We start from the raw sequence: 13,268 nt of genomic DNA, 5'->3' as shown, positions 1-13,268 counted from the left end.
TAGGTGAGATTGAGAAGGGTAAAGGAAAATTGGACTAGTCAGATAATTTCATCCGTGTAGGACCGGCCATTGGCGCAGTGGATACCGCAAAGGAGGAACGCCGCATCGCCGTATTTTCTTTGCAAAGCGGCCCGGATCAGCTTCGCGGATCCAAAGACGCGAGGCGTCGAGGAGATCGAGCGTCCAAGGGACGCCAGAAGGGGTCCAGAGGAGCAGCCAAAGCAGCGTTGGAAAAAATTGCAGGCCCAAGTACACGGGCACCGACGCCACGCTAGCGAGAGTTGAGTGGTTTTTGGGGAAGAAGAAAAAAAACTCAATCGTCTTGTTGAAAAGCGAGCCAAGGCAGGGCTATATAGCGCAGCTAGAGCGAAAGCAAGAGCAGTCCGAGATCTGGCGGGGTCTTTCGAGTGGTCTCGCGAGTGATTTTTATCGTCGGGAACCGTCCCAGGGAACGATGGAGTGATTTCGGAAGGGAGAAAATCTAAAACTAAAAGAAACCGGGAATGGCTGAGATCTCTAGTAATAATAGGATTCAGTGTTAAGTGATTAGTGTTAATAATTTGATGAGTTAAGTAATATTTCTTTGTTAGTTTTTTTGTGCGTTAAAGTCTGCGACAGTCGGCGAAGGGCAGGCGAAAGAAAAGGAAGAAAAAGAAAGGGCAGAGAGAGCTTTTTTGTTGTACTCGAGTGGAATGAGTCGCTCAAAGTGAGAGTGGAGCGAGCAAAGAGTTTAATTTGTGAGTGAGGTTTTTTTTTGTGTGCCTTTGATTTACTCCCGATTGGAGTTCACTTTACAGGTCCAAATCTCCTCCGGGAAGCGCTTCGTCGGTGGATATGCGGATCATCGGGTGAGTGAGAACGAACAAGAAAATTTAACCCTGGCAATTCCACTCATGAGAGAAAAGGAAAGAGAAATTTAGATAATTACATAATTCCCCCTATTGTTTGTTCCGTTTCTTCCCCCCTTTCGGTCTGGCTGTTGTACTGTCTTCATACATGAATTCCGAGATAATTGTTAGTTTTATTCCTCATCATTATTAAGCAATTTTATTGATATTATTTTTTTATTCTTTTACTTTTTATGCGTACTTTTTGTTGGGTTATGTTTAGTTTTAGTTTAGGAATCGCTCAGTTTTTAGTCATAATTCAATAAATTTTATAATGTTTTAGTTCACAGTTTTTTTTGCCTTCGGCTAGCCAAATGCCCCTGAGGATCCCATAACGACGCAAAGGGGTCATTCCATATAAATTGCGACCTAGGAATGGCCAAGGTAGGGAGGGTCAATCCGCCCTCAACGAGATCTGAGGCGGGGAAAAGCGTTCGGGGACAGGTCGGAGAAAGGGCCAATTGTGTGTTCAAGCAATTTTAGGTCCACCTTAACTCTCGTCGTAGCACGCATAAATTTTAACTTGTTAATAATGAGGATAGGCATCCGGTGAGAGGAGGGCAAGATCACCACCCCAATTAGCCGACGAGCATCCCAGCCGGGAATAACCGCGTGCGCCCTTCTCCCACTCCCCAACACCCAGCCTGGTTCGTTACAGTTATAAGTAATTATTAATTTCATTATTATAAAGTTAGTGGCGCCCAACAATGGGACCCAAAATAATTGGTAGAACCGCATCCCGATGTGGTCAACAATATCGCAGAAACACACACATCAAAAACACTTTCGGTTTTTCTGGCAAACGATGTACATATGTAGTGGGCTGGAGAAGAGAGGCATATACGTTTATTCGCTTTTATTCTCAAACTACGGTTGCTGCAGCATCTGGGCCAGAATACCGATCTTCATAGTCAGCTAAATTTTGCAAGTCAGTCGCATAGGATTTATTGTTGAGAAGTTGCTAGCAGCGATCGACAAGCCACGGCTGAGGACGTAGAGCTTAGTAGGCGATTAAATACCCTACAGTAATGGAGTCCGTAGCCCAACGAGTTAGACGTTTGGAAAAGCAGGGAAGAAGTCTTTAAATAAGTCCACCCTGACCACGAATAACGAGTTTTAGCAAAGACCCATCCATAGTTTACAATAGTCATGCGGCAGAGCTAGCCATCAAACGCTCGGAAATACAGAACAAAATCTTTAATAAGAGTTTGCCTGGCCACGGGTGATGGAAAACCAGCATACCTGTCCGCGGAAGCAAGAGTGCGAAGGAGAGTAAAGAAGACGAAACTGATTAGCTTCGATTTACTCGCACTCGAGCTTGCAGTCGTTGTTTTTGTCTTGCGGATCGGCGCTCCAAAGCAATAAAACGTTTGGTTGTTGTTGCAAGGGCTGATTAGCACGGCACAAGCAGCGGTAAATTATCATTGTTCTTTCTTCTCACACCAGTTCCGATATGATTTTTTTTCAGGGGAACTAAGCTATGCTTGAAGGCAAATAAATGTTTTTTTTGATTTCTTTATATATTGCGATTTTCACAAAATATTATTCTTATTTTTTAATTATAAATTGTTTTTTGTTTTATTATCAGTTACAAACGCGTCTCACTTCCTCAAGCTGTAAGCAAAGAGTTTTTATTTTTTTTGTGTCACAAGAAAAAAAGTTGCTAGAACGCCGAAACAGCTGTCTCGGTTGAGATAGGTCATCGACCGGCAAAGAATTGTGAGCACTGGGAAGAAAAAAAGCTAGTTGACGTGCCGAAGGGAATCAATAATGGAGGGAGAACCTGTAAATCCGTCCGTTTGCATTCTGTGTGGGGAAGAGTTTGGGTCCCTGCAGTCATACAAGACCAGGTGTGGCCACGAATTTCATAAAGCTTGCATCGTCCCCTACTCGAAGGAAAATGCTAAATGTCCCAGATGTGGAAGAGTCACTTTTGAGTTGCAAGGCGGCGCATCGGTTTCGGGCACGCAAACCGCCAAACAGCAGGCAGGAAGCAAAGAAAAAGCTTCAGGCACCCCAGCGACGGGATCAGCAAATAATAATCCAGGTTCAGCTTCAGTTGATGGCGGGAATATAGGAATCATGATTACCCAAGCAGTGCGAGCCATGCAAAACGACCTTTTAACCCAGTTGTCGGAGCAGATGGCGCAAATAATACAAACCAATGTCGCTGCTCATCTTCAACTGACTGGCCGGGATCAACACACTCGAAATATAGCTCCAGACCATAGTTCGCAGGGTCAGGAAGCAGGCGGAGGCCGAGAATCGGCAGGATTTTACAGAGAGGGCAGAGACACTCCCAGAAGTTTAGCTTCCGATCTGTCCCAAAGGCCGGACAAGGTCGTACACATCATGAATGGTTGGAAGCTACGATTTAGCGGGAATGCGGATGGAATTAGCGCTGATAATTTTATCTATAGGGTAGAAGCTCTCACCCATGCAACGCTGGAAAGCAACTTTGCGGTGCTATGTAGCAACGCTAGCATCCTCTTTGACGGAAAGGCTCGGGAATTCTTTTGGAGGTTTCATAAGTCAGTGGTAGTAGTCCGATGGGATGTGCTTTGTCAGGCATTAAAGAAACAGTTCCGAGACACTCGCACGGATGTGGACATTCGAGAGGCGATCAGGGACCGGAAGCAGAAAGAAAAGGAAGGGTTCGATGCCTTTTATGATGCCATAGTCCAGCTAATGGATAGTTTAGAGTCTCCCTTGTCAGAAAAGTCGGTGGTAGACATACTGCGAAGAAATTTGAGGCCCGAAGTAAGGCACGAGTTGCTCAATATAAAAATAACTTCGGTTGGGGAGCTCAGGGAAATATGCAGACGAAGAGAGAATTTCCTGGAGGACGTGAGACGGAATTATGGGTATCAAAAGAGTGTCCCTTTCCGTAGGCAAGTAGCTGAGTTGGTGGAGGAGCACATGTCTGATGACGAAACGGAGTTTTCCGAAGGTGAGGGCGAAGCCGAAATAGGAGCGTTGGCCTTGGTATGCTGGAACTGCCATAAGGAAGGACATCGGTACCAGGATTGCGAATCCAAACGCAAGATCTTTTGCTATGGGTGTGGCATTCCAAACATTTACAAACCAGCTTGCGAAAAATGTCAGAAAAAAAACGGCATGGCGAGCACACAGCCTCGTCAGCTTCAGAGTGTGCGTCGCCAAAAATCCGCGAACCCAGACGCCAGCCAGTAGAAAATCAACACCAGGCAGTTATAGATACGAGCATTCCAGTCCAGCCCGTCAGTACAGTAAAAACAAATTTATGGCATAATTTCATTAATTCTAATTCCGATGCAGAGGCTGTAGAAACACTGTTCCGTCGTAGATCCAATTCAAGACACTCCAAACGGATGAGATCATTTTGGAAGGCAGCTAAGTCAATAAATGCGATTAGATACAAAGAGCTCGATAAACGTCCGTACGCAGAGGTAAAAATTTTTGAGCGGCCAGTGCTTGGGTTGTTAGATACGGGGGCAGCGATGAGTGTAGTTGGTGGGAATTTGGCTAAACAAATAATTACCAGCAGGATTCCATTTAAACGGGGCATCTCAGTTGCTCATACTGCAGATGGCAGGCGGCAGGAGGTTCTGGGTCGATTGAGAACTCCAGTCACCTATGATAACGTCGTGAAGGATTTGGAACTACATATCATTCCGTCGCTTAGCCAGGACTTATATCTAGGAATCGATTTTTGGTCAACGTTCAATTTATTACCTCCGGAGATGCAGGTAGCAGAAATTTGTCAGGAATCGCACGTACTAATTCCAAGTCAGAAAGAGGAGTTGCAGAAGGTTGTGTCGGAATTTCCATCCTTTGCAGTCTCTGGTTTGGGTAGAACATCGGTTTTGTCGCACTCCATCGATGCAGGAGATGCTAAGCCTGTAAAACAACGGCATTTTCCCGTGTCACCAGCCGTGGAGAAACTGCTGTATGCCGAAGTGGATAGGATGCTCAAATTAGGAGTTATTGAGGAATCTGATAGCGCCTGGTCCTCTCCAGTTGTGCTAGTCCAGAAACCGGGAAAGGTTCGACTTTGCCTAGACAGCCGAAAAGTCAATGCTGTTACACGAAAGGACGCCTATCCGTTGCCGCAAATAGACGGTATACTAAGTCGCCTCCCCAGAGCCATGTTCATCTCGAGTCTGGATCTCAAGGATGCCTATTGGCAGATACCCTTAGATCCGGAGTCTCGGGACAAAACTGCTTTCACAATTCCAGGTAAACCTTTATATCAGTTTAAGGTTATGCCGTTCGGTCTCACCAACGCGTCGCAAACCATGACCAGATTGATGGACAAGGTGATCCCTGCGGAACTTCGCAATGAAGTCTTCGTCTACTTGGACGACCTGTTAATTGTTTCCGATAGCTTTGAGTCGCATATGAAGGTGTTGAGAGTGGTAGCGCAGCATGTTCGATTGGCTGGATTAACGCTCAACGTAGAAAAGAGCAAATTCTGTATGCGTTCGGTGAAATATCTTGGTCATATCGTCGGGGAGGGTGTCATTCGAACGGATCCCGGGAAAATTTCGGCCATGATAGACTTTCCAGTGCCGAACTCTTTGAGAGCCCTACGGAGATTCCTTGGGATGGTTGGATGGTATCGTAAATTTATAGCAAATTTTGCGTCGATAGCTTCCCCTCTCACTGACCTGCTGAAACCTAAGTGCAGATTTGTCATGACTCCAGAAGGACGTACCGCGTTCGAGGAACTTAAAAAACTGTTGTGCTCTGCGCCAGTTCTTCGTAGTCCCGATTTTAGCCAACCTTTCTTTGTGCATTGTGATGCCAGCAAGTCGGGTGTTGGAGGTGTCTTAGTGCAAAAGACTCCGGAAGGAGACGAATTTCCGATAGCTTTTGTGTCGAAAAAACTTAATAAGGCGCAAAGAAATTATTCTGTGACCGAGCAAGAGTGTCTGGCGGCGATTGTTTGCATCAATCGTTTTAGGGCATACATAGAGGGACAGGATTTTACGGTTATCACCGATCATGCATCTCTAAAATGGCTCATGACGCAGACGGATCTACATTCGCGGCTGGCCCGATGGGCATTGAAATTACAGGGCTTTAACTTCAAAATAGAACACCGGAGTGGGCGTTTAAATGTTGTACCCGATGCCTTATCCAGAGTTAATGAAGAAGAGTTGGCGGCCGTTGATGTTGGTTATGGACAAGCAGTTGATCTCGAGTCACCAGCTTTTCAGTCCGACGAGTATGTGGAGCTGGTAAGCAGAATAAGGGCCAATGACGTTAACTTGCCGGATCTGAGGGTGGTCGAAGATCGTGTGTATAGGAAGTGTGATTTCGCCACAGGGAGTACTCTTCATGATCATTTTATCTGGAAGTTATGGATCCCACAGAGTCTTATTCCAGAGGTACTAGCCAATGCTCACGACCATCCCTTAGCATCGCATGGGGGAATTCATAAGACTCTAGAGCGAGTGCGACAGTTTCTCTATTGGCCAAGTTTAGTCAAAGATGTAAAAGCGTATGTACTCGCGTGCGACACTTGTAAAGCAACTAAAGCACCGAACTCTGTCCAGCGACCCCCGTTGGGAGTGGCACCCGAGTCGCAGAGGTTTTTCCAGAAGCTATACGTAGATTTTCTCGGCCCTTATCCACGTTCAAAAAGCGGGAATATTGGCATATTTATAGTACTAGACCACTATTCTAAGTTTGTCTTCCTGAAGGCTGTAAAAAAACTAACGGCTGATCTCGTGATCAAGTATCTGCAGCAAGATCTATTCCACACTTTTGGCTTTCCGGAGACCATCGTATCGGACAATGGCTCGCAATTTAAGTCGGAAGTCTTCCAAAAGTTTCTCAAAGCGCACAAGATATCACACACGGCCACAGCAGTATACTCTCCGCAGTCGAATGCGTCAGAGCGAGTAAACCGATCTGTAATTGCCGCCATTCGTTCCTATGTGAGGTCCGATCAGAAAAATTGGGACGAGGAGCTGAGCAGCATTTGTTGCGCCTTGCGAACCGCGGTCCATTCTAGCCTTGGAACTTCGCCCTATTATATGGTATTTGGGCAGCAGTTCGTTAGCTCCGGGGAAACGTATAAAGTTCTGAGAGCTCTTCGATTGTTGGAAGATAAATCCCTAGTCTTCTCCAAGGAGGATTCGTTGGAATTGGTACGTAGCAAGGCCTTAATGGTAATGGAAAAGCAAAGGCAGAAAAACGAACGAAATTACAATTTGAGATCAAGGGAGGTTTCGTACCAAGTGGGCCAAGAGGTGTTCCGGAGGAACTTTAAGCAGAGCAACTTCCAGGCTGGCTATAGTGCCAAACTGGGCCCAGCCTATGTGAAGGCCAGAATCCGCAAGAAGATAGGTAATGCTTATTATGAGTTGGAGGATCTACAAGGACGGTCTATTGGGCGATACCACGCGAAAGACTTAAAACAATAGCTGATCCGCGCAGTTTGGATCCGACTTGTGTGATACCACTAAGTCAGATCTTCGGCGGGGGGTATTTGTAACGCTTGGATCAGCGAGAGAGCTAGTTCGCAGCGCCATCTAGTGGTCGGCACCGTAAGGGCCGTGGTAGACCAAACACCCTCTATGGGCTAGGTCGGGGAGATCACGAAAAGTGGCATAGGAAGAGTGATAGAGTTAACAGCTTGGATTGTCAACTTTCTCTGGCATTTCACCCTGTCCTTTGAGAGGGCCCGAGGGTTGTAGCTTGTTGAGGGGCTTGGCTTCGGTCTCTTCCCGTTTTGGCGCTCGACCCGAGCGTTCGTTTTCTCTGTCAACAGCCAACAAGTATTTTTTATAAGTGCTAAAAAGGGAAAAAAACGTGTAATCGCGGCGGGAGGAGAAGAGCTTCAGCATTCCGGCATTAGTTTTCCAGCCTAGGTGAGATTGAGAAGGGTAAAGGAAAATTGGACTAGTCAGATAATTTCATCCGTGTAGGACCGGCCATTGGCGCAGTGGATACCGCAAAGGAGGAACGCCGCATCGCCGTATTTTCTTTGCAAAGCGGCCCGGATCAGCTTCGCGGATCCAAAGACGCGAGGCGTCGAGGAGATCGAGCGTCCAAGGGACGCCAGAAGGGGTCCAGAGGAGCAGCCAAAGCAGCGTTGGAAAAAATTGCAGGCCCAAGTACACGGGCACCGACGCCACGCTAGCGAGAGTTGAGTGGTTTTTGGGGAAGAAGAAAAAAAACTCAATCGTCTTGTTGAAAAGCGAGCCAAGGCAGGGCTATATAGCGCAGCTAGAGCGAAAGCAAGAGCAGTCCGAGATCTGGCGGGGTCTTTCGAGTGGTCTCGCGAGTGATTTTTATCGTCGGGAACCGTCCCAGGGAACGATGGAGTGATTTCGGAAGGGAGAAAATCTAAAACTAAAAGAAACCGGGAATGGCTGAGATCTCTAGTAATAATAGGATTCAGTGTTAAGTGATTAGTGTTAATAATTTGATGAGTTAAGTAATATTTCTTTGTTAGTTTTTTTGTGCGTTAAAGTCTGCGACAGTCGGCGAAGGGCAGGCGAAAGAAAAGGAAGAAAAAGAAAGGGCAGAGAGAGCTTTTTTGTTGTACTCGAGTGGAATGAGTCGCTCAAAGTGAGAGTGGAGCGAGCAAAGAGTTTAATTTGTGAGTGAGGTTTTTTTTTGTGTGCCTTTGATTTACTCCCGATTGGAGTTCACTTTACAGGTCCAAATCTCCTCCGGGAAGCGCTTCGTCGGTGGATATGCGGATCATCGGGTGAGTGAGAACGAACAAGAAAATTTAACCCTGGCAATTCCCCTCATGAGAGAAAAGGAAAGAGAAATTTAGATAATTACATAATTCCCCCTATTGTTTGTTCCGTTTCTTCCCCCCTTTCGGTCTGGCTGTTGTACTGTCTTCATACATGAATTCCGAGATAATTGTTAGTTTTATTCCTCATCATTATTAAGCAATTTTATTGATATTATTTTTTTATTCTTTTACTTTTTATGCGTACTTTTTGTTGGGTTATGTTTAGTTTTAGTTTAGGAATCGCTCAGTTTTTAGTCATAATTCAATAAATTTTATAATGTTTTAGTTCACAGTTTTTTTTGCCTTCGGCTAGCCAAATGCCCCTGAGGATCCCATAACGACGCAAAGGGGTCATTCCATATAAATTGCGACCTAGGAATGGCCAAGGTAGGGAGGGTCAATCCGCCCTCAACGAGATCTGAGGCGGGGAAAAGCGTTCGGGGACAGGTCGGAGAAAGGGCCAATTGTGTGTTCAAGCAATTTTAGGTCCACCTTAACTCTCGTCGTAGCACGCATAAATTTTAACTTGTTACTATTTAGGATAGGCATCCGGTGAGAGGAGGGCAAGATCACCACCCCAATTAGCCGACGAGCATCCCAGCCGGGAATAACCGCGTGCGCCCTTCTCCCACTCCCCAACACCCAGCCTGGTTCGTTACACCAGATGGGCGGGCAGCTCCATCAAGGACAATTATTACATTACACTTGTAATGCCGGCCTTTAATGGCATTATTAATGCAGCCAGCCGCACTCGGGAACGGATCGGACCGGGGAAGCCCTGAAATAAATCTCCATCGGCGACTTTACGACAGCCAAAGGCCGCCGCCAGTAAAAACACTCACCCACAACCTACAACCTCAACTCTCTCACCCGGTCCACCCCCGACCCGTCCAGATAACTCTCACACCCCCCCTGAACGGTTTTCTTTTACGATTTTTTAATAGTTCTCACATAGATTTTATAGTTCGTTTCCCCATTCCTTGGGGCACTGTCTATCTCCCTGGCCGCTTTGATGGGGCACTATTTGTTTTTCTTACTTTTGGCCAGAGCGCATAAAATTGATTTCCTTTCCCGGTGCCCGTTTCCCAGTTCCCGGTGCCCGGTTCCCAGTTCCCGGTTTACGGAGCGTTTACTCTTTCGCCTGTCATAAAATTTATGTTTATGTCGTAAAATTTAGTTCGATTTTTTTCGCTTCTGCAGCTCTGGCCCGAGCAATCAATGTGCGTGCTTCTTGCTGGATTTTTAGTGGACCACACCAGGTGTTTACAAAGGGTTTTTGCTCAGACAATGCGGCGTATACGCAACGTTTTTTTTCCGGGCTCTAGAGAAAGGAAATGGAAGCACGGGGGCAAAAAAATTGTCGCTTTCTTGATATAAACAAACGACAGACATTTATTTTTATTACACACCTTTTTCGGCCTTTTCGGCAGAGGGTGATGGCCCACAGAGTGGGAGGGAGGGATGACACTTTGGTAGTAGATTCTAGTTATTCTAATGCACATTTCATAGGCAATTCCAAATTAGGCAATGTTTGGCAATGTACTTGGCTGTCACCCCCCCACAGACAGACACAGACAGACACCTCAGACCTCAACCCTCAGGACTCAGGCCTCACGACGACTCGGTGCTCCGGTTCTCAGGACTCGGCTCTCCGGTTCCCCTCAATGTACATCAAGGTGTGGCTGTGTGGCTGTGGCTGTGTGGCTGTGGCCGAGGGGTGGTTGGACGACTCGTGCTTATAAAAAAGTAATTTTCTCATTTCTTGCCAACGTTCGAGGCTTTTTGTATATTAGAAGAAATGGCTTTATTTATTTCTTATTTCTTACAAGTGGAGAAAAACTTTGCCGCTTTCTCTGTACGCTCTCCACTCTCCATCGTGCCCTGCTCTACTTTACTTGGATGCTGTTTGGATTTTTTTTTTTCTGGTTGGGCGCCCGTTAAATTGGCAAGTTTGTTGTGCTAAGTTTTTGGGGTCTCTCGCTGCCTCGGAGAGCACATAAATTAGACGCACAAATTAGAAATTATGTGCGCATTTAAATGTGAAGAGGACTGGGACTCCAGTTACAGCTCCAGCTCCAGCTGCTGAATGGCCCTGCCCCATTCGCCGTTTCTCCGACTGTCTGCTCCATATGTTGGCTAATGAAATGGCGGAGGGAGGATGGAGGAGGCAGGAGGCAGTCGGCTGGAGGCAGGAGACAGGCTGAGTGTATGCCCTGCCTTTTAGTCAAACTCAATGAATATTTGAAGAGCCACCAAACGAATGGCAAAAGGCAAAAAAAAAGAAGGCTGAGAAACCGAAATGGAAATGGAACTTTTGTGCCACGGCGCCATTTGGCGCTACAAAAGATATTTTTCCATTGAAAGCGTACGGGTACGGGCAGAAAAAGTTGTTTAAATTTAGCCCAAGACACATGTGTGTATCCGCGTGCCACATGCAGTGGGTGTGTGTGTGTGTGTGGGTGTGGGTGTGGGTGGTGCTCCAGGGGCGGGGTGCTTACAATTCCGCATTTCGCGTTCTTTGTGGTTGTCGTCATTATTTGCTCTTCTTTTTCGGCCGGAGACAATTGTCAGGGCAGAGATTCGCAAGAAGTTCAATGATCGATCCAAGGCTCTGGGTCTTTGCCCTCTCTCCCGGCGACCAATTTGCGGCACTTCCCCCCACTTTATCGAAGCATTTGCATCCCGTTGCCGTGCCCCTACCCTTTCCCCGTCGCTAATGTCGTTTATCATTAGGCTAACCCACAATTTCCATTCTGTTGAACAGGAAAATGTGTGTATATCTAGCACAATTTTCTACACAATTTTCTTCCTGTTGACGCTAGATAATTTCTGTGGTGTGTTTCTTTTTGGGAGAGCGAATTACAAAATGTCAAATTTTCCCCCCTGCAGCACACGCCCCCGAACAAAACGCCCCCGACACGCTCCAACTCGGGGCAGGGCAGGCGGCGGTGGACTTGTAGGTGGCATAACAAAACCTGTCTGCCCGCCTGCCTGCCTACCTTGTCAGGTGAGCCGACCACGCCCCCTCAAGCACCGGGCGCATAATTTGTCATTGAATGTTTGCCTTTCGAGGGAGGTGGCACGCCCACTGCTGGTCGGTCGGTCGGTCGGTCAGTGGACGCAGGATAATGGTAATGCTAATGTCTTAGGTGTTGCTGTTGCTGCAAGAATGTTTGTCCAGGGAACAAAAAGCCGAACAAGGAGGCAAGAGGGGGCGTGTCCACTCGAGAGGTGGTAGCTGTTGTTGTACGAGTGTATCCTGGCTAAAACATTTTCTGCCTAATTTTCCTGTTCGAGCATTTAAAAAGCATTTAGCATACAGTGGCGTCCCTCCAAACCTGTCCGCTTGCTGCCCGCTATCTGCTGAGTGAGAGAGAGAGAGAGAGAGGGAGCGAGAGCGCGAGAGGTCGTCAGAGCTCACTACACAAACGGCCATACATATAAAGGCATATAATTATAATCGCTGATAAATGTTTCATACTAATAAACACTTAAAGAGAACAAGAGGAGCATGGAATGGATGAGGGGACGGGCATCGGGAATCGGGGATCGGGATTGGGATCGGGACGTGTGACGCTAATGACACTTGGCTCCATCGTTGTCGGTTGTCCGTTGTCCGTTGTCGTAGTCGTTGTGCTGGGCAAAAATGAAATGATTTGTGTGAGAGATTGCATGCCTCGCAGTGATTTGTGATTTGTGTGTTGAGAAATGCAATTTTAAACGGAGGGGAACTTGCAACCGGCAGCTTGATAAGCCGCAGCACTGTCATCAGCGGCATCCAGCACTTGATAGCTCTATTAATGGCACGCCAGAAGACCCCTCCAGATTACCCCTTCGACCGACCGCCATCTATCTCTATCTGTCTCTCCGAATTGCAGTTGGAAGGAAATCCAAAATGAATGAATGCGAAAATAATGAATAATAAAAGTCAAGACTACATGATTTTTAATGTTTCGCAGCGAATGAATGGCCAACGCTAGCATTGAGGTTAAAAAACAAATCAAAAATAATCATAAAAAAAAAACAAACGAGAATAAGACAGAAAGATCTCCCTGTCCCTGTCTCGCAGTCTCTCTGTATTTCTTATCAACTTTGTGGCTGGAGTGATCGTCCAGCTGTGTCCAATTTATTCAACCGCCAGTGTTGTAGATCCATAACTATATTACGGCGATAAGTGCAAAGCTAGACAAATTCCAAGTCAAAGTCAGCGACCATCCGACCATCCGACCATCCGACCACCCATGAAACACGATTCCCATCCCATGCCGCATCCGCATCAGGATGAGCCGCCCTCAGCCGCCCTAAAGGAAGTCCGCAGTTTGTCAGGAGTCGCAACCCTCCGCGGCGCGCCGTGTGGCAGGCAGCAACAATGAAGCGTTTGTTGCCGCTGTTGGTGTTGCTTGTTTGTCAACTTCCACCGCTCCACCCCACTGCTATCCTATCCTCTCAACCGAAGCTGTTCCTTCTGGTGTTGATGATTCTGTTGATGTGAAGGCCACCTTACCCCCCCAAATGGAGAGCAACTCTATGCGCAGGCAGAAGCCCGAGAGCCCGAGAGCCCAATCCCCGAGCTTGGGAAATTCGATGCGCATTCTATTCATTGGCGTGTCGGCCCAGAAATATGATAATGTGAATGAGCA

The 13,268-nt window shown here is 46.8% G+C and overlaps 2 protein-coding genes across 4 annotated transcripts in view; one reads left to right on the top strand and one right to left on the bottom strand.

The window, feature by feature from the left end:
* LOC108154955 (homeobox protein homothorax) overlaps positions 1-13,268 on the bottom strand; it is a 117,221-nt gene that overhangs the window by 44,994 nt on the left and 58,959 nt on the right. The gene's annotated exons all lie outside the window — the stretch shown is intronic.
* LOC117187140 lies at positions 2,612-9,033 on the top strand. Its single transcript, XM_033389180.1, has 2 exons — positions 2,612-7,747; positions 7,805-9,033. The coding sequence occupies exon 1, from the start codon at positions 2,658-2,660 to the stop codon at positions 4,077-4,079; it is 1,422 nt and encodes a 473-aa protein (XP_033245071.1). The 5' UTR covers positions 2,612-2,657; the 3' UTR covers positions 4,080-7,747; positions 7,805-9,033.

Source organism: Drosophila miranda, chromosome 2, assembly GCF_003369915.1.
Source record: "Drosophila miranda strain MSH22 chromosome 2, D.miranda_PacBio2.1, whole genome shotgun sequence".
Classification (NCBI taxonomy): domain Eukaryota; kingdom Metazoa; phylum Arthropoda; class Insecta; order Diptera; family Drosophilidae; genus Drosophila; species Drosophila miranda.
Note: the sequence above shows the minus strand (reverse complement) of the source record. Positions and strands in the feature narration are given on the sequence as shown.

Bases quoted from the DNA above. Each gene is read 5' to 3' on its own strand.
- LOC117187140 (XM_033389180.1), top strand. From the start codon at position 2,658: ATGGAGGGAGAACCTGTAAATCCGTCCGTTTGCATTCTGTGTGGGGAA.